The 18,208-nt window shown below is 39.9% G+C and overlaps 1 protein-coding gene across 1 annotated transcript in view; it reads right to left on the reverse strand.

The window, feature by feature from the left end:
• LOC111953065 (ephrin-A2-like) overlaps nucleotides 1-17,386 on the reverse strand; it is a 223,897-nt gene extending 206,511 nt beyond the window's left edge. The window contains exon 1 of the mRNA XM_023972155.1: nucleotides 16,086-17,386. Coding sequence (XP_023827923.1) covers nucleotides 16,086-16,225 — 140 coding nt within the window. The 5' untranslated portion in view covers nucleotides 16,226-17,386. The remainder of the gene's footprint in view (nucleotides 1-16,085) is intronic.
• Nucleotides 17,387-18,208: the final 822 nt, after the last annotated feature.

The raw sequence follows: 18,208 nt of genomic DNA on the forward strand, positions 1-18,208 counted from the left end.
CCTGTCTAACTGATGAACAGCAGGCCCCCTCAGGATCTTCAAGAAGATATCCAGCTACGCCAACCAAGAAGTGTCTCTCTTCCCACCCTAAATGAACAAGCCCTCCCTTTGTCCTTGGACAAACTTTAACCCCTCCTATTAGAAAGGGCTGTGGAGCAGGGAGTTGTGTGAAGAACCTCAAAGCCTTCCAGAGGAGAAAGGCTTTTGAAGGCAAAACCCAGGGATTATGTGGCGATCCCTTACGGTTTCTCCTGTGGGCCCCCACAAAACTGGCACAAAAGAGAAATCATTCCTCCTTTTCACAGTCCATCACAGTAACCGCCCCCATTGAGATGTAAAATGATCGGGAAATTGATACGGGATCACTCCGATGGAATCAGACTGATAAAGGTGATGGTGATAGGAGAATCTTTTTTCATTTAAATGGTCGCTGTAAGGGTGTTGAATAAAATATATAGATAGATTGGCTTTTTCAACTATTATGACAGTTGAAACTATATAATAAAACACACTGTTGTTGAAATCAAAGGATACATCCAGTGGTGGAAAAAGTATTAAATTGTCATACTTGAGTAAAAGTAAAGATAAATTAACAGAAAACGACTCAAGTAAAAGTTAGTCACCCAGTAAAATACTACTTGAGCAAAAGTCTAAAAGTATTTGGTTTTAAATATACTTAAGTATCAAAAGAACATCTAATTGCTAAAATGTACTTAAGTATCAAAAGTAAAAGTATAAACCATTTCAACTTCTTTATATTACTTATTTTACTAGGCAAGTCAGTTAAGAACAAATTCTTATTTTCAATGACGGCCTAGGAACAGTGGGTTAACTGCCTTGTTCAGGGGCAAAACAACAGATTTTTACCTTGTCAGCTCAGGGATTCGATCTCGCAACCTTTCGGTTACAAGTACAAGGCTCTAACCACTAGGCTACCTGCCGCCCCTGACAGCCAGTCCTACCCTTCAACATTCAGACATAATTTACAAATGAAGCATGTGTTTAGTGAGTCCGGCAGATCAGAGGCAGTAGGGATGACCAGGGATGTTCTCTTGATAAGCGGGTGAATTAGACTTTTTTCCTGTCCTGCTAAGCATTGAAAATGTAACTGTCCTGCTAAGCATTGAAAATGTAACAAGTACCTTTCGGTGTCAGGGAACATGTATGGAGAAAATAATGTATAATTTTCTTTAGGAACGTAGTGAAGTAAAAGTTGTCAAAAAATATAAATAGTAAAGTAAAGTACAGATACCCCCACAAAATACTTAAGTAGTACTTTAAAGTATTTTTACTAAAGTACTTTACACCACTGAATAATTCTAAATGAAAAAGCTGTCTCAAGCCATCTTTTAGAAGCCTGTTTTTCCATTAAACAACCATGTTTCCCCATCCTGTAAGGGTACTTGTCTTTTAAGCAGCACTAATCTTGAAAGGCCAATCACAACTGTCAGCAACAATACAATCATCCCTCAATACCCTTCCTCCAGCAAAYTGGCTACTATCCTCATTGACTAATTAAAGTACCATCCCCAACTAAGGAGACCCCTGATGTGTTGGGTGACAGTCAATATAGGGGTCAGTCTCAAGAGAACATGTGTGGGGCTCCATTAAAAGTAGGGTGGTCTCCCCTAAAGAGCCCTGTCTATCCCTTGTGTGTCGTTGCACTGTTCAAAAGCACACCTTTGTTTTGGGGGCCCGTAACTCGACTTAACGGTGGGATGAACAAGAAAAGGGACTCCCTAATCCTATTAGTGTAGCACCTGAGCTGGAATGGCTAATCCTGTTTAAACTCACTCCACAGGCTCTGTAATCTCCCCATGTCCTGGTGTACAGCTGGCTCCACCGCCGTCCCGAGGTGAGACCGCGCTTAAGCATCGCACCGGAGCGAAGGCCGAGCGCTGAGAGATCCCGCCGCCACCTGGGTTACCGCTGTCCGGGTTTCACACACCACCAAGTATCTCCCCCAGGTATTGTCAGGTATTCATACTTCCCTACTGTAAAGGCATACAGTGGTGGTAACGGTATTAAATTGTCATACTTGAGTAAAAGTAAAGATACCTTAATAGAAAATGACTTACGTAAAAGTGAAAGTCACCCAGTAAAATACTACTTGAGTAAAAGTCTAAAATTGTTTGGTTTTAAATGCAATTGCTAAAATATACTTAAGTATCAATAGTAAAAGTAGAAATCATTTCAAATTCCTTATATTAAGCAAACCAGACGGCACGGGTTTCTTGTTTTTTTTAATTTATGTATAGCCGGTGGCACACTCCAACACTCAGACATCATTTACAAATGAAGCATTTGTGTTTAGTGAATCCACCAGATCAGCGGCAGTAGGGATGACAAGGTATGTTCTCTTGATAAGTGTGTGTGAATTGGACCATTTTCTTGTCTTGCTAAAGCATTCAAAATGTAACAAGTACTTTTGGGTGTGAGGGAACATGTATGGAGTAACAAGTACTTTTGGGTGTGAGGGAACATGTATGGAGTAACAAGTACTTTTGGGTGTGAGGGAACATGTATGGAGTAACAAGTACTTTTGGGTGTGAGGGAACATGTATGGAGTAACAAGTACATAATTTTCTTTCGGATTGTAGTTAAGTAAAAGTAAAAGTAGTCAAAAATATAAAAGTAAAGTACAGATACTCAAAAAAAACTACTTAAGTACTTTACACAACTGCAGGCATTCAGATGCGTAGAGATGCTATTGTGAGGTGTTCTCCTGCAGTGTAGGCCAAAAGGGCAGATTGCAGATGCATTGGGAAGCGGTATTTCTATACATTTTAGTTGGCTTTGTGCGTTTGAGGTTAATGTGCTCAGAATGTAGTATCTCCTATACAGTACAGTGTTAAATGTGCAGAGAGGAATTTAATCAAGAGAAAACAATGAAGGGTAATTATAGTGGTATGCAGTCATAAGATGCAGTGCCCCAGTATTAGTGTTAATAATATCTCCCATATCACCACACTTTGCTTCCACATCTTCAGTTGTGCACATTTCTATACAATTGTTTTATTTTCAAGCTCCGCTTGTCCTAAATGAAGAGACTGAATCCCAAACAAACATATCGAAACCGTGAGACTGCAACAATTCTCTCACCGATCTTTGTAACCAACTTTAAGTGCTCCTTTCCACCTACTCATGGAGAGATTCTGGAGCATGCGCTGTGACAACSCTCACTCCGTTTCCATTCCAGTCATGTTCCCTCTCCTGTTACCGCCACTGTCCCAGTCTTCAAACACGTCTCTCTCTCTCGTGCGCGCTCAACAGGCCTGTCTGCTAACACTCTGATCAGTCAAGAGGTCACCTCCATTAGTCTCTCTGTGATTCAGGACTTCAGTGTCACAAGAAACACAGAAAATGTCAATTCTTTGCAAAGCTCAACGTGATTGCCGGAGATATTAAAGGATTCACGTCAGCCCATTTCTAGCTCTGTGACCGGAGAGGAAAAAAGAGCACCAAAAGGTGCCAGTACAGCATGTGCAGTTGTTGAAATCAAATCACCTCAGTTGATATGAAAGTCCGGTGCCATAGCTGACATCAGTTCACATACGGAATCGTCACTGACCCAATAAGTACTGCAAAAGAKCATAATACCAAGCCGGGTGGAAAAAACGTCCTTTTGTGCAGCTTAAAGCTCTCATCTCTTCTTTTCAGATCACAAGCATCCTCACTGGATGATGTACTTAGTCATAAAACTTTAGTGTCCTAATAAACAAAATGGTGTAAATTTGAAGCGTAATWTCATTGAATATTTTGTAGAGATTGAGAGAGATTGTTAAAAAGTATGCGATATGGAAAATGATTTATAAATGACCATCTATGATGAAGGAATGAGACACAGGGACAACAGAAGGTTCTGCAGTGGGTTATACAACACCTTCTCCGACTACTGTATATGTTAGAAGATGCATCTTGGGAAATGTATGCTGTGCTGACATCACTGGGGGATACTAATCATCAGATTCTACAGCCAAATGGAAGGCTTTTCATTCATATTTACTTGGCATTAATAAAAAATGGTCTAAGAGAAGGACATATTATCCTCATCCTTTTACCCCGTGCCTTGCTAACATATTCATTATTAGGAACAATGTACACTTCTGTCTGTACTCCCTCCCTCTCACTCTCCATGAGAACGACAGGCTCTGTACCCATGTCCCTCCCTCCCACTCTCCATGAGAACGACAGGCTCTGTACCCAACTCCCTCCCTCCCACCCTCCATGAGAACGACAGGCTCTGTACCCAACTCCCTCCCTCCCACTCTCCATGAGAACGACAGGCTCTGTACCCAACTCCCTCCTCCCACTCTCCATGAGAACGACAGCTCTGTACCCAACTCCCTCCCTCCCACTCTCCATGAAGAACGACAGGCTCTGTACCCAACTCCCTCCCTCCCACCTCCATGAGAACGACAGGCTCTGTACCCAACTCCTCCCTCACCCCCATGAGAACGACAGGCTCTGTACCACTCCTCCCCTCCACTCTGAGAACGACAGGCTCTGTACCCAACTCCCTCCTCTCATCTCTCATGAGAACGACAGGCTCTGTACCCAACTCCCTCCTCCCTCCCCACTCTCCATGAGAACGACAGGCTCTGTACCCAACTCCCTCCTCCCTCTCCATGAGAACGACAGGCTCTGTACCCAACTCCCTCCCTCCCACTCTCCTGAGAACGACAGGCTCTGTACCCAACTCCTCCCTCCCACCTCCATGAAGAACGACAGGCTCTGTACCCAACTCCCTCCCTCTCACCCTTCATGAGAACGACAGGCTCTGTACCATGTCCTCCCTCCTCACCCTTCATGAGAACGACAGGCTCTGTACCCAACTCCCTCCCTCTCACCTTCATGAGAACGACAGGCCTCTGTACCCATGTCCTCCTCTCACCCTTCATGAGAACGACAGGCTCTGTACCCATCTCCCTCCCCCCTCTCCATGAGAACGACAGGCTCTGTACCCAACTCCCTCCCTCCCCTCCATGAGAACGACAGGCTCTGTACCCAGATCCCTCCCTCCCACTCTCCATGAGAACGACAGGCTCTGTGACCCATGTCCCTCCCTCTCACCCCTTCCATGAGAACGACAGGCTCTGTACCCATGTCCCTCCCTCTCACACCTTCATCGAGAACGACAGGCTTGACATGTCTGCTATTCTGAAAAGAAAGCTCCCAGATGACTTGGGCGCAATACTACACTTTCACAAGCTTCTCATTCTCTGTCTCCGTTCTTTCTCTGTCAACGCTAACTGTGCACTGTGGTATAGKAAATCCCTGCCCTCTCACTTCAAGACAGAACCACGTGTGCCAAAGTCATCGCTCGTTCACCCCATCACACAGTCACGGCAGGCTAAGAAGAAACAGGTGAGGGCCTACGATGCACAACAGTCACAACAGTCGTCCTGCAGATCGACCAGGACTGTCAGGTCACACCGCACATGACTGTCAAATAACTGTCAAATCTAGGCTAAAACCTAGTCCAGACAAGCGTCGTCCAAGCATCCCATTACAAAAACCTAAATTCCCTGCAGTCAATATTGTAACAAAGTGCGTACAATACCCGGAATCATAAAAGTGTAAGAAACCTGATCAGAATTACATTCACTGATTGTGAGGAGACCAGACTCTTATATTCAACCTCATTAGGTCTGGATTTCTCCCAATTCACATGTCAGGCTGCTACTCTATCCTGAGGTAAATGGTTTTCAGATGTCCTGGTTTGTTTTACTCTCAAAAACAAGTATGTATGATGGTCTGGTTGAAATGCTAGTGTTGGCCGCAGAACTGTGACAAACACGTCTTGTTTTAGCTGTGTATTACTCTTCTCATTGAGGTATTGAGGTATTCATGAACTCATAGACTTAATATACATTTCGCAACATTTCGTTTTGTTGGTTTTGTTGTTTTTTTTGRACACTACTTTGCACACACACAAATGTTTGTGATTTAATCAAACATGCGGTTGTCATGGAAKATTMTWATTGTATGTGRCCACATGACTAAGTATGTGACTAACCTGTCCTATTATAATCTCCTGTTCTTGGGAGTATAATCCTGTGTTGTAAACCAGTTTGSTCAAGTGTCCTTGTATAGATAAAAAGGGAACTGAGAGTCCCGCACAAGAACAGGAACTATAAAGATATGTGCTTATCACCCAATGCTTCAGAATTCAGACTGTCTACACTGCGCTGTGTAACTCCGTTATTCTCTCTGAGCTCAGAAACGAAGAATCTTGGTTTGACTTGGACTCCAGCAGATCCTTATTTGATATATCCACCACAAGGTATTTTCCATATTGTTATTGGCACCGATCTCCAAAGCCCAACAGAAAAACATATTCGAACTACTAAGCATTTTGGCTTGCACTATAACATGCTAAATAAACTACTGTATACATAAAAAACTCACTAATTCCTTGTTTCAGAATCAACTAAAGAACTGCATGACCCATTTAATGTTACCTAATACCTACACGCAGTGTAAGATTTCTAACAGCGAGTTGTCCTTCTGGTGCAGACTGTTTTCTGTACTCCATGTATTTGAGCTTACGATTGTGTAGTGGTACTACTTGACAAAGTGTAAGGCGTATAGTATAAAACTGATTTATGTTGTTTTATTTTCTTCATCTACGAAAACAAGTGGGCTAATCAAGGAGATATGAAAAAAAATGCGACATTGAAATCCAAATAAACACACGTTATTTTTTCTGTAAATCACTAATCAATATCAAAATAGCGGAAGAAATATTGTTAACATTTCAATAAAAAAACACGTTAAGCGGTTATATATTTAGCTACATAATCCTCTGTATGTTGCCCAGCAACCAAGCATTTATTTAACGGAGATCAATATAGAAATGCAGTAATTAAAATTATAATAATTCAAACCTGTTTTTCAAAAATGTAAAACAAAGACATATTAACATGTTAACATATCATAATAATTGAATCCAGAAAAAATTTATATAATTAAATATAATCAAAAACTACAAATATTAATTGTCTTGAAAGATATTTGACCAAGCGACAGATTTCCTTTTTTTATTGTTCAATTTTAGTAAACTRAATAGTCAACCAATCAATAAAATGATTGCAACAATGGAAACATTGGAAGCTGAAATATAGGTCTATGCCGATCTATATACTGTAGGCTGTTCTTCATTCTGTTACTTTCTGGCCGCCATTTACGTCAAGTTTACAAGACTACCTTTGGGGGTTGAGGGTTGGACGATAATACACAGGATATTTTGTTTAATCAGTGAAGCATATCCTTCTACGTGGTGATATAAACATGATTAACGTCTTCTAATCTATGCCTCAATCCAGAACTAACACTTAAATTCAAAGTACACATCTGTGCTAATACATTCCTGCGTACCTTTTCACAGAAATACAATTAACATACCAGAACATCAACAAATCCTTCCTGTGAGACTGGTTTAACCCTTCTTAATTATTTTACAGTCTGAAGTGCACTCTTTTTTCACTGGGAAGGAACCTTGATTTGTTTCCGTTGTGTCATTTTTAGTTTAATCAAACCTTTATTAAGTGTGCAACGTAGAAAGCATAGTAAAAGGCTCAAGGACTCAACCCTGTGAATCTCTGTTGGAGGGAAGGATAGTGAGGTTAGAATCCTGCTACAGCAGTACAGTAGAGGTCATCTCTATAACTTCACTGATTCAGTTGAGTGTTTAATTAATTGCTCGTACATATATATTCGACATACACCCTACGGATGGAGCAACATCTTGTTCAATCCCATTACCAATATATTCTCTTTGTCCGGCCAAACAAGTGAACGTTGAAGGAAAAGCTCTTTGAGAGAAGTCGTAAAAGTCTTACAGGCAATATGCAGGTACTGCTGAAGCCTTCCTGTCTCTTAGACTGCCTGTATTTAATATGCTTCCCTACCCTCTGTTTCCCTACACATTCAACCGGGAAAGTTTGTCATTGACGTAACATGTTGTTTTCGTGATTGTATATGGTGCTGCATGTGTACCAAGAGGATGCAAAAGTGGCTTCTTATTTTGAAAGGGTGCTCCATCACCCCACAAGTAATCCACCACTTCATAACTCTYCATAAATGGATGAGCGAAGGACATTTACCTAAAAACGGTGTAAAATGCCTTTTATAGTTCTGGAGGAACAACTCCACTCTCCATTATAGTAATTCAATTCATTATCTTCTGAGGATATAAGCCAAATCACAGCCRGAAGAAGGGGTAATGAAGAGAGAGGGAGAGCTTTATGCCCAAAGTACATCAATAAACGTAAACTATTACCGCAGAATCACTTAGGAAAACACCATCGTTACTTTTACGAGCGGCAGTCCGAATTCAACAACGGGCATTACATTTATCAAATGATGGGCAATATTTTTACAAGCAAGAAGCCATTAGGATGTTCATGTTCAAGCAATTAACTGCTGTCCGGTTTAATTGTGTTTGGCGGTAAAGTAATATAGGAACAGAATTACATCTATATACACGTAAATCACATTAACAGTGTTCATATAACGGGCAGGAAAGCGTAAAAAGACATGATAGCAGTACACCAGCAACATCTAAAATAATTCAGAGCTAGTTTCAGAGCTAGTTTCAGAGCTAGTTTCAGAGTTAGTTTCAGAGCTAGTTTCAGAGCTAAGTTTCAGAACTAGTTTAGTGAGCGAGTTTCAGAGCTAGTTTCAGAGCTAGTTTCAGAGCTAGTTTCGAGTAGTTTCAGAGCTAGTTTCTCAGAGTTAGTTTCAGAGCTAGTTTCAGAAGCTAGTTTCAGAGTTAGTTTCAGAGTTAGTTTCAGAGCTAGTTTCAATAGTTTAGTTTCAGAGTTAGTTTCAGAGTTAGTTTCAGAGTTAGTTTCAGAGCTATAGTTTCAGAGTTAGTTTCAGAGCTAGTTTCAGAGTTAGTTTCAGAGTATAGTTTTCAGAGTTAGTTTCAGAGCTAGTTTCAGAGCTAGTTTCAGAGCTAGTTTCAGAGCTAGCACAGTACTCAAGAAAGGACAAGCGAACAGGCGAGAGAAGCAGATAGACTGGACTCTCATCCCCTGGAGGCTTTCGAAAGGTAACACTGTTCCAATATATCCTAAATCTGCTAAATTAAAGAAACCGACAACTGATTTTTTTATGGCAACAAAAATGTGCAAAGCAAAAGTCCATAGGCCTATCCTGGGCTGAGAGAACGCAACACCAGTTTGCACAGTTCAAACATAATAAATGCAGTATGTGGTTAGGGGGCTTTACTCACAACCCTGATTCCCTTTTTGAAAATGTTGCAGTTCAGTTCTGAACACCTAGCGAAGTTCAACATATCTAGCTCTCTTGGTACACAAGACTGCTTATGTGCAAAGAGAATGTGGGTCAGGCATTAAAATGCATGAGCATTGTATAAGGAATGACGAAGTGCTGATAAGCACTGTTGGGAAGTACATTTTTTTTTAAATAAAATAAACAACAGTAAAAGGTCTTACAAATGGCCATTTACCTTTTGATTCCAAATAAAAGAGCTATGCTGAATAAATGAAACGGCAGCCATTACTCGTTGTTCTTCACTATTTGAGATCCTGACGGCAAGATAGTCTGCTCTGCGCCATGCGGAACAAGGCCGACAAACTCGCCACGTAGTTTACTGTCTGCCACCAATGTGACCAGTACAGTCATATTCAGTGTCTCGACACAGGTGGGGGACAATGGAAGGGAGGTTCACAAGAAGTTGGTGACAGACTGACTGAACAAACAGGACATCCGAGTCACAAGAAACTCTACATTTGTTCAGCACCCATGTCTCAGAGAGATAATAGAAGAACAGAAAAGCAATACCCTCCTGTCCAGAGTCTAAATGTGTAATCTCTGACACATCAAACGCAATTTCACAAACAACCATCTAGGCCATTGCCTAAGTCAYAAATACTATACTTTCAAAGGATTCTATATTTTTCTAACAAATTGTGATGCGTCAGTAGAGTAATATAGACAATCATTGTTAGATACAAATAACTGAAGAATGCTAATGTTTTTGTCTAGCATTTAACATGAGMACAAGGAAAGTAAACTAGCCGATTCATCATGTCCGACATTAGCATAACCTTGATTAACATTGGAAATGAAATGCTGTATCCTACCAAATGAAGCAGGCTTTGAACTCATACACTCTCAGGGTCATTTTATTTAATGAAGCTTTGAACCTAGATTACTGATTAGCAAATTCCTCTTTCATWCCAARTGCTTTTGTAGATATTATGCACCAACTTTAATCTTTAATGAGATGTAAGAGCCCTTTAATGTTACATTGTGCCAGGCCATTAACGTCCAATTCAATGTAAAAATATAATTAATTTCACTCCAGGCCAATTTTCAGATTTGGAAGTGCAACTTTTTTTTGCATTTTCATTAAGATGGGTCTTATATTTTCTAGAGAAGAGAAAAAAAGTGAAATTAATTTTTTGTCAAAGTTTTTTCCAGATATTCTTCCACTAGCCTGCTACTAAAGTCTCTAGGAGGATGAATTCTAAATTCAGAGACAAACGAGTTATTGACCTATAATTAAAAAACAGGAACCTTCATTGGAATAGTTAGAAACAGAGATGGCCTTCCATTTTATATAAATGAGGAGGCAGTTCAAATGGCTCCACATTAGAGCTGTCTAAAAGGAGGTTGTGTTTCGTACAGTGAACATAGCAGACAATATTTTCATTTAATCAAATTCCCTAACTAACAAATATGCTGAGGCTTGTGCTCTGTCATGGAAAATGCCCATTTCCCYGGATGAAAAAAAAGGAGGAACATTTATCAAGACACAAATCAATTACGTATATACATTTATTATGTCCTCTTAGTCTATGGCGGTCTCTCAATTACAGTATAGTACTGTGAAAAAACATCAGTGTTTCCACAGCAACTGTCCCAATCATGGCATAGACCTGTAGTCTCAACCCTTTCGAAAACTCAACCCTGTTTTGTTGAGGGTACAGTACATTCCTGTCCAAGCTCGTGTCATGAAGTACTGGCGAGAAAGTGGCATTGGTTTTTGACCTTCAGAAACGGGTCTCCCATTAAAGGCGACAAAACAGTAGAGAGTGCTTTGTGTTATCCAAGGAATTGTAGATTTCATACACAGAGAAGTAGGGATGGCATTGCATGTCGCCACTCTCATGAAACCTAAAATTAATTACGAGCGCATAGAGGGATGCTGAGTTGTACACACCCAGACCAAGTGACCCGTAAAGTGCTGTCCAATTTAAATTGAAAACTCAATTGATGTCAAATGACTAGATAGATAAACTGGGAACAGATTTAGGACAGTTTGCTGCTGCCTGTGTGCGAGGGGCCAGTGTGGTTTCAATGCAGAACCCCATTAGAGAAACACAATGCATTACACTTCATTCAGCACTTAGACACCGATGCCATATCTTCATATCTGAAGCCTTAAAACAATTAAACAGGAATTTCATTTTTACTGTAGCTAACAAATGTAACTTTTCATTACATTTTTGTAATTTTTGTGTTACAAATACAAGAAATCAGCTACAGTAGAAATGGCAACAAATTGTAGTAGACATAACAGCAGTACAAACAGAGGAGGAAGAACCCCTTTGGGAACAACCACTACCTGTATATGTACTGTTTGAACCATGACAAACATGCCATTTTTGCAACCTCGCTTTTTCTAACCAGCATAAGCAAAAACAGGAATTCTACATCAATAACAAATACAAATGTACGTATTTTAACGTTTCTTTAAACAGCTCTAAAATCAGCTACTTAGTCCTTAAAATGCAGTGGTTCTAGTCCTGTATTCAGAGGACGTATATATATATATTTAAATCGGCCCATTGGTGAATGTGAGCAGAGCATTGTGGGAAGAAAACATGCGATTCATTCCAGTTCTCTCCCCTTGTCCATCAGTTTTGGCATTGAGCCAAGTGATGCTTCTCCACTTTCAAAGGTGTGAGGTTAAAGCACAATTATATTGTGATTGCAGTTAAAGTTCTGAATTTTCTTATTAAATTCTTGTTTTAAGATAGAAAAACTATCTGTCAACACCAATTGATCATTGACTGTAGTTCAAGCTAGATTCAATTTAGCTTGAAAACCATTTGACACAATGAAACGGTTATTGGTAACTTGCTGTAATCATCGTCCCTGTTCCTTTGTCTTGGCTCTCGATACAACAAAAATGAAGGTCTTCCAACCATGAATGAGAAAATGGCGGACCATGTTGCTGAGCAGAGCAAAACCTATCCAACGCCACCTAGAGGAACCCCAAGCTACCACTGCACAGCCACAAACTCCAAGGTCATACCACCTCAAGCCGATTTTCATGATTTGAAAAGTGTTCCCTTGGTCATTGACTTCAAAGCTTCCCCCCCAAAAACTACAATCATTGAGTACAATATAATCTGGTGTGTCCTCCCAGACCAGCTACCACTACCATTTCCCTTCAATACTCCCCAATAACCTTAGTGAAACTAGGTCAGAAAGGAGGGAACCTTATGAGGAAAGCAGATATAACAAAGCATGGCGTTAAGTTTAGTTTAGTAGGCAGAATGGAGGGCCACAGTATCAAATCATATTATTTCTTAGAGTAAATCAGTCAGATAGCTTTCCATGTCGCACAGCTAATAGCTATTCAATTTACTCATAAATTACATAGCAATGACAACATGCCGAAACCCAGGGAGGAGAGTACATACGAAAATACGGATGACAGTGCCATGTCAGTGGAAAGGCTGTTCAACTGATGACAAGGGAAGTTCCTTATATAAACCAATCATTTTCAGGGCATTTGATCCACTCTATGCGCAGTGATTTTTTACAAATGTAAATTTAGAATTTATAAAAAAATCCAGAGTTTCGCATATAAAACTCGGGCAATAAGAAAGATGTTTAAGAACTACAAATATTATTCCAATCTTAAAATAAATCCTTTCAAACCATAGATAAGTCCCCAATAAAACGAATCGATTTGGGCAATAAGCTTTACATAAAGCAATCTCCTTAATAAATGTGTGCTTAGGTAAGACTTGATTATTCAAACTACTAATTTTGTAACGGACACTGCGATATGAAATTACAGTTATCCGGAAATATGTTGTTAAAATGCATGTAATAATTTTGTATAGATCACTTTGACATTTTAGTCATTTAGCAGACCAGAGAGACTTACAGGAGCAATTAGGGTTAAGTGCCTTTCTCAAGGACACATCGACAGATTTTTCACCTAGTCGCCTCTGGGATTTGATTACTCGCCCAACGCTCTTAACCGCTGGGCTACCTGCCGCTCAAAATCAGTTAAGAGATTATACTTTGGTATCTGTTACTGAGGTCAATATCAAATAAATTCGAAGAAATGCAGCCGTGATACACCAATACACCAATCAATACACCAACCAATACACAAACCAATACACCAACCAATACACCAACCAATACACAAACCAATACACCAATGCATCGTTATACTATTTGGATTGAATTTGTGATGCAAATTGTATCTGTGGCGTAGAAATCAAGTGAAGAAGTAGCCATTTCAGTAGTTTGTGTTTGAAGATGTAGAGCAGGGTATGTCAGTGTATCTGATTCCTCACTAAGGCCCCTCACTTGTAAACGCCGAAGCCATACTAGCCTGTTCTTCTTTTAATCCTTCCTATGCGTCTGATTTTCTAGCCTCTCTAATACCACATAATATAAACCACATCACAGATAGTTGGAAACACCTTCTAAGACCAACAACCAAAAAATATTACATATGAACTGTTTTAATTCATACATTTCTGTGTAATTGGCTATTTTGTTTTCAATCAACAGAAAGTTTTCCCGAAGTCATACAAATAAAACAACTATCACATGTATATTACATGTCTATTGCTTTTTCATCACACATTTTTATTTAAATGTTAAGGTGAATGAGGATTTTTTTTWTTTTTTTTTTACAATTCTGCTTACAGCATTCTATGGTTGCTATGGGAAAAGACAGATTCTTATTCCAACACCACTTAACAACTGGCTTTAAAAAACTAAACTACAGTACTACTATTGCCAAAGCCACTAGGTTATCAATGATGTACACAACTTTAATCCCCTTTATAGAAGTATACAGGAGACTCATGTACCTCTCACATGATTTAGCTTTTTGTGTAGGAAGCCGCAAAGATCACTGTTATGTGACAAGGTAGCAAATTCACTGTCATCCAATAAGCGCCACTTGGGCTTCAAACAGTCATTTCTGCATAGCCAAGACAAGTTATTTCCAGTTCTACAAAAGTAAGGCGGTCTTGAAGCCACAGGAGGTTTGTGGCACCTTAATTGGAGAGGACGGGCTCATGATAATGGCTGGAGCGGAATTGGTGGAATGGTATCATATACATCAAACACATGGTTTCCATTTGTTTGATTCCATACCATTTGCTCCGTTTCGGCCATTATTATGAGCCGTCTTCCCCTTAGCAGCCTCCTGTGCTTGAAGCAGCCATGGATGGATTGTGTTGCACTGGAATCCATTCTGAATACGGTGTTATGTTCGCTCATCAAATCAAATCAAAATGTATTTGTCACATGCTTTGTAAACAACAGGGCGTAGACTAACAGTGACATGCTTACTTAAGGCCCTTCCCAACAACGCAGGGAGACGAAAAAGAGAAAGGAATAACTAATGAATTCAACATGCTCCGAATATGTAGACATATTTCATTTTCTTTCTTTTGTTTCATCTCTGTACTCTACCATAAAAAAATCTCTTGATTTTTAAGGAGATTTTTTCTATTTTTTATTTGTTTAACCTTTATTTAGCTAGGCAAGACAGTTAAGAACATATTCTTATTTACAATGACAGCCTACCCCTAACCCGGGCGATGCTGGGCCAATTGTGCGCCGCCCTATGGGACTCCAATCACAGCCGGTTGTGATACAGTCTGGAACCGAACCAAGGTCTGTAGTAACGCCTCTAGCACTGAGATGCAGTGCCTTAGATCGCCGTGCCCTAATTTGAAAAATTAGCTCAAAATATATACACATCATCTTCATAAATTGTGGGAAAACTTACCACAAAAGCTTGTTTTTGATGGTAAATTGCTCTCTAAACTTTACAAGGAACTAAGTCTGATGAAACTTTTCTAAGTTCTACTGGCATAGTTCCAATGATTCGAATATTGCAAGTCCCAGCACAAACAATTTCACAAGAGTTCAAAACGTATGGAATCTCCTTCTTAATGTCTTCACGCTATTATTGATCTTTACCTTCTTTCTTTCATTAACTAACTGGAAAGGGCTATATCATGTTAAAAATAATTCCTACAGGTCCAGAACAAAATATCCAAACATCAACGTGCTCTGGAGTGAACTGACGAGATAAAATGAAACAAGTCTGTGATTTTCTGTGAGACCAAAACTTTGCATGTCAATAGAATGACATGGTTTATGGTAGAGTTGTGTACATGTAACCGCATGTATTAAGCATTTTAATCAGAGTTTTGCGGTGATGTGTATCTTAGTGGATATCGCTATAGTCTTACTTTATAATGGAATGCAAAGTCACATTTAGCCTAGGCATGCAGTATTTTATCACACTTCAAATGCAACTTCGTAATCAAAAACTACAAACACAATGTATGTTGAACGCAATGTGAAAACGTTGTGAATGTGAAACCTGAAAGCCTGGCTATATGTCATAAATCAAGTTAAATCATGCCTTGAGGGGTCTGTTTTTTTACACAGGGAGATGTGATAATTGGGGTAAAAACAACAAGAGTTATTTAAGTGATTGAATTAGGCCTAATGAATAGAAGCAACCCCTGGGATAAATAAATACAACGTGCAGGTCAAATGTATCTCCCTAAGAAAAAGTATTATGTTTTGTTAAAGAAGGAATTTTAACTTTTTCTAGGCCTAGTCAAAGAATTGACGTTATGGGGGAAACTTAATTATTGAGATATGGTGAGCATGGTTTAAGGGGCTTTTGAATGCGCTGGGCTATTTGTGGAGCCGTTTTTTGTAGCTTAGCCTATATGTCCGGATCTTTTGAAGCGTGATTCACGGATGATCTATCCAAAAATGTAAATTCACATCACTGAAAGTTGACTTGTACAATTCCTTACCTGTGGTTCGTGCTGTTCCAGTAGACTGCATATCTGTCTGATATTATTTTGCTATCGTCCGCCCATACCGCGACCCAAGATAAGAGGGCAACAACCATAAGAGTCAACTCCATTTGAAAAGCTAAACAGTTCTTGTCCATTACGAGTAAAGGGCGATATAATTCGTRGCGTTGTTGTCTATAAGTTATACTGAGTCAACTACAGTGTTTCCCACTGCTGTTCAAATGGACCTGGTGTTATTCATGATGCACGAGGTTGGCTGCGGTCCACATTCACATTCCAGGTACTCTCAGCTGCAGTTTTTCGTCTTCAGTTGAAGATTTACAATGTAGGCCCATGTAGCTATACATTCCCAATCGTGAGAACATTAGTGAGAAGTCCAAGCAGATGCAGCACTGACTATGACGTTAAATTTGATTATGTTCCATGAAGGTTCATCAATGTGACTCAGCTCGTTGATCTCCCTTTGCACGGCAAGCCCTTACAAGAACTATTCAAATCCATTTTCTTCAATAACTGTAAGTGATGAATGCCTTATTTGAACACATTGCACGACATTCATCATATCTTGTTTATTATTCACTGACGCCAAGTATACAGCTGTTTGTCCTTTAAATCCATTCCTTTCCAGCATGGCATAAGCTACTTTCTAAAACTTTCCTCGTCGTAAATAGAACTCGCAAACATCCATTCAGCAATGTGTCCTTCAATTTATGGTCTTCCAAATCAATATGCTTTTTATTCTAAACATTTGCACGCTTAACGATGTCCATTCAACGCAATGTTTTTCGGTCAGTTTTGTGAGATACAATGTCAAGCGACCGATTCTTGTTCTTTCAGAAGAAACTCAAAATATCACAATGTTGCAGCAGAGGGATAGAAATCCAAGCCAGTCACACAAGAAACGTCCTGCTCTTTTCCGCAACTATTTCATGTCGTCCGTGGTTACTGTCCTCAGTTTTATTCTCAGGCAAAAGTTATCAATATGATAAATTGCCTTCTTGATACGTGTTTACTGCGTCATCCATGCAACGCCACTACCAAAGCATGAAGCGGAGAAACTGGAACACCGCATCAGTTGCGAAGTTGCTGCTGCTATTCCTGTGTCGTTTGGGGTTGCTGTGGAGAAAAGGCCAATTTCGCTTCATGTCTGGTATCGCTCTACTGTCGTCCCTGTGTGTGGTGTACAGACCAGTGGAGCTGACATTATTTCCCCCCTTTTTAGTCACGGTGGTTTTTCTCTTGCGCGTCCTGTTCCTCCTTTAGCACATGGCTTGCTTCCTCTGGCCGCCGCACTCTCTCCATTCACGGCTCCTCCAGACAGCTGGGCGGGGCTGAGACACCGGCCAGATAGGAGCCCCAAAACTTCTAGGACCCTTACAATTTCTGAAAGTTTCAGAATAGTTGTGGATACTGTTATCAGGTTATAAATAGCTTATAACTCTAGCCTACAATTATAGCCAAACATGTATATTTGTATCTGCCAACTATTTGTATACATTTTTTCATCCTGTAAAAATGGCTCTCAGTCTAATGAAATCTTTTTACATTAGGATTTTCATCCACTTGTTATGGTGATGTCATTTAGTCATTTGCAAAATGACTGTTAAATTAATCATCTGTGTTTGTGTGTGTAGCAGCAGCATATGTGGTGAGTCTGAAAATGTGTGTCTGTGTGTGTGTTGGTTATTCTATCCTTGTGGGGACCTAAATCCTCCAGTCCCCACAAGGATAGTAAAATAAGGAAATTCTCCCTCGGTGGGACATTTCCCATGGCCCCATGAAAATACTATTTTCAGCTTAGTTGTTAGGGTTAGATGTTAGATTTAGGGGTTGGAGTTAGGGAAAATTGGATTTTGAATGGAAATACATTTTAGGCTCCCATAAGGATTGAATAACAAAATGTGTGTGTGTCCGCATGTATGATTGATATGTGTGTGTGTGTCCGCATGTGTGTGGTGTGTGTGTGTGTGTGTGTGTGTGTCCGCATGTGTCCGCATGTGTGTGTGTGTGTGTGTGTGTGTGTGTGTGTGTGTGTGTGTGTGTGTGTGTGTGTGTGTGTGTGTGTGTGTGTGTGTGTGTGTGTGTGTGTGTGTGTGTGGTGGTTTTGTGTGTGTGTGTGT

Source organism: Salvelinus sp. IW2-2015, linkage group LG26 (assembly GCF_002910315.2).
Source record: "Salvelinus sp. IW2-2015 linkage group LG26, ASM291031v2, whole genome shotgun sequence".
NCBI lineage: Eukaryota > Metazoa > Chordata > Actinopteri > Salmoniformes > Salmonidae > Salvelinus > Salvelinus sp. IW2-2015.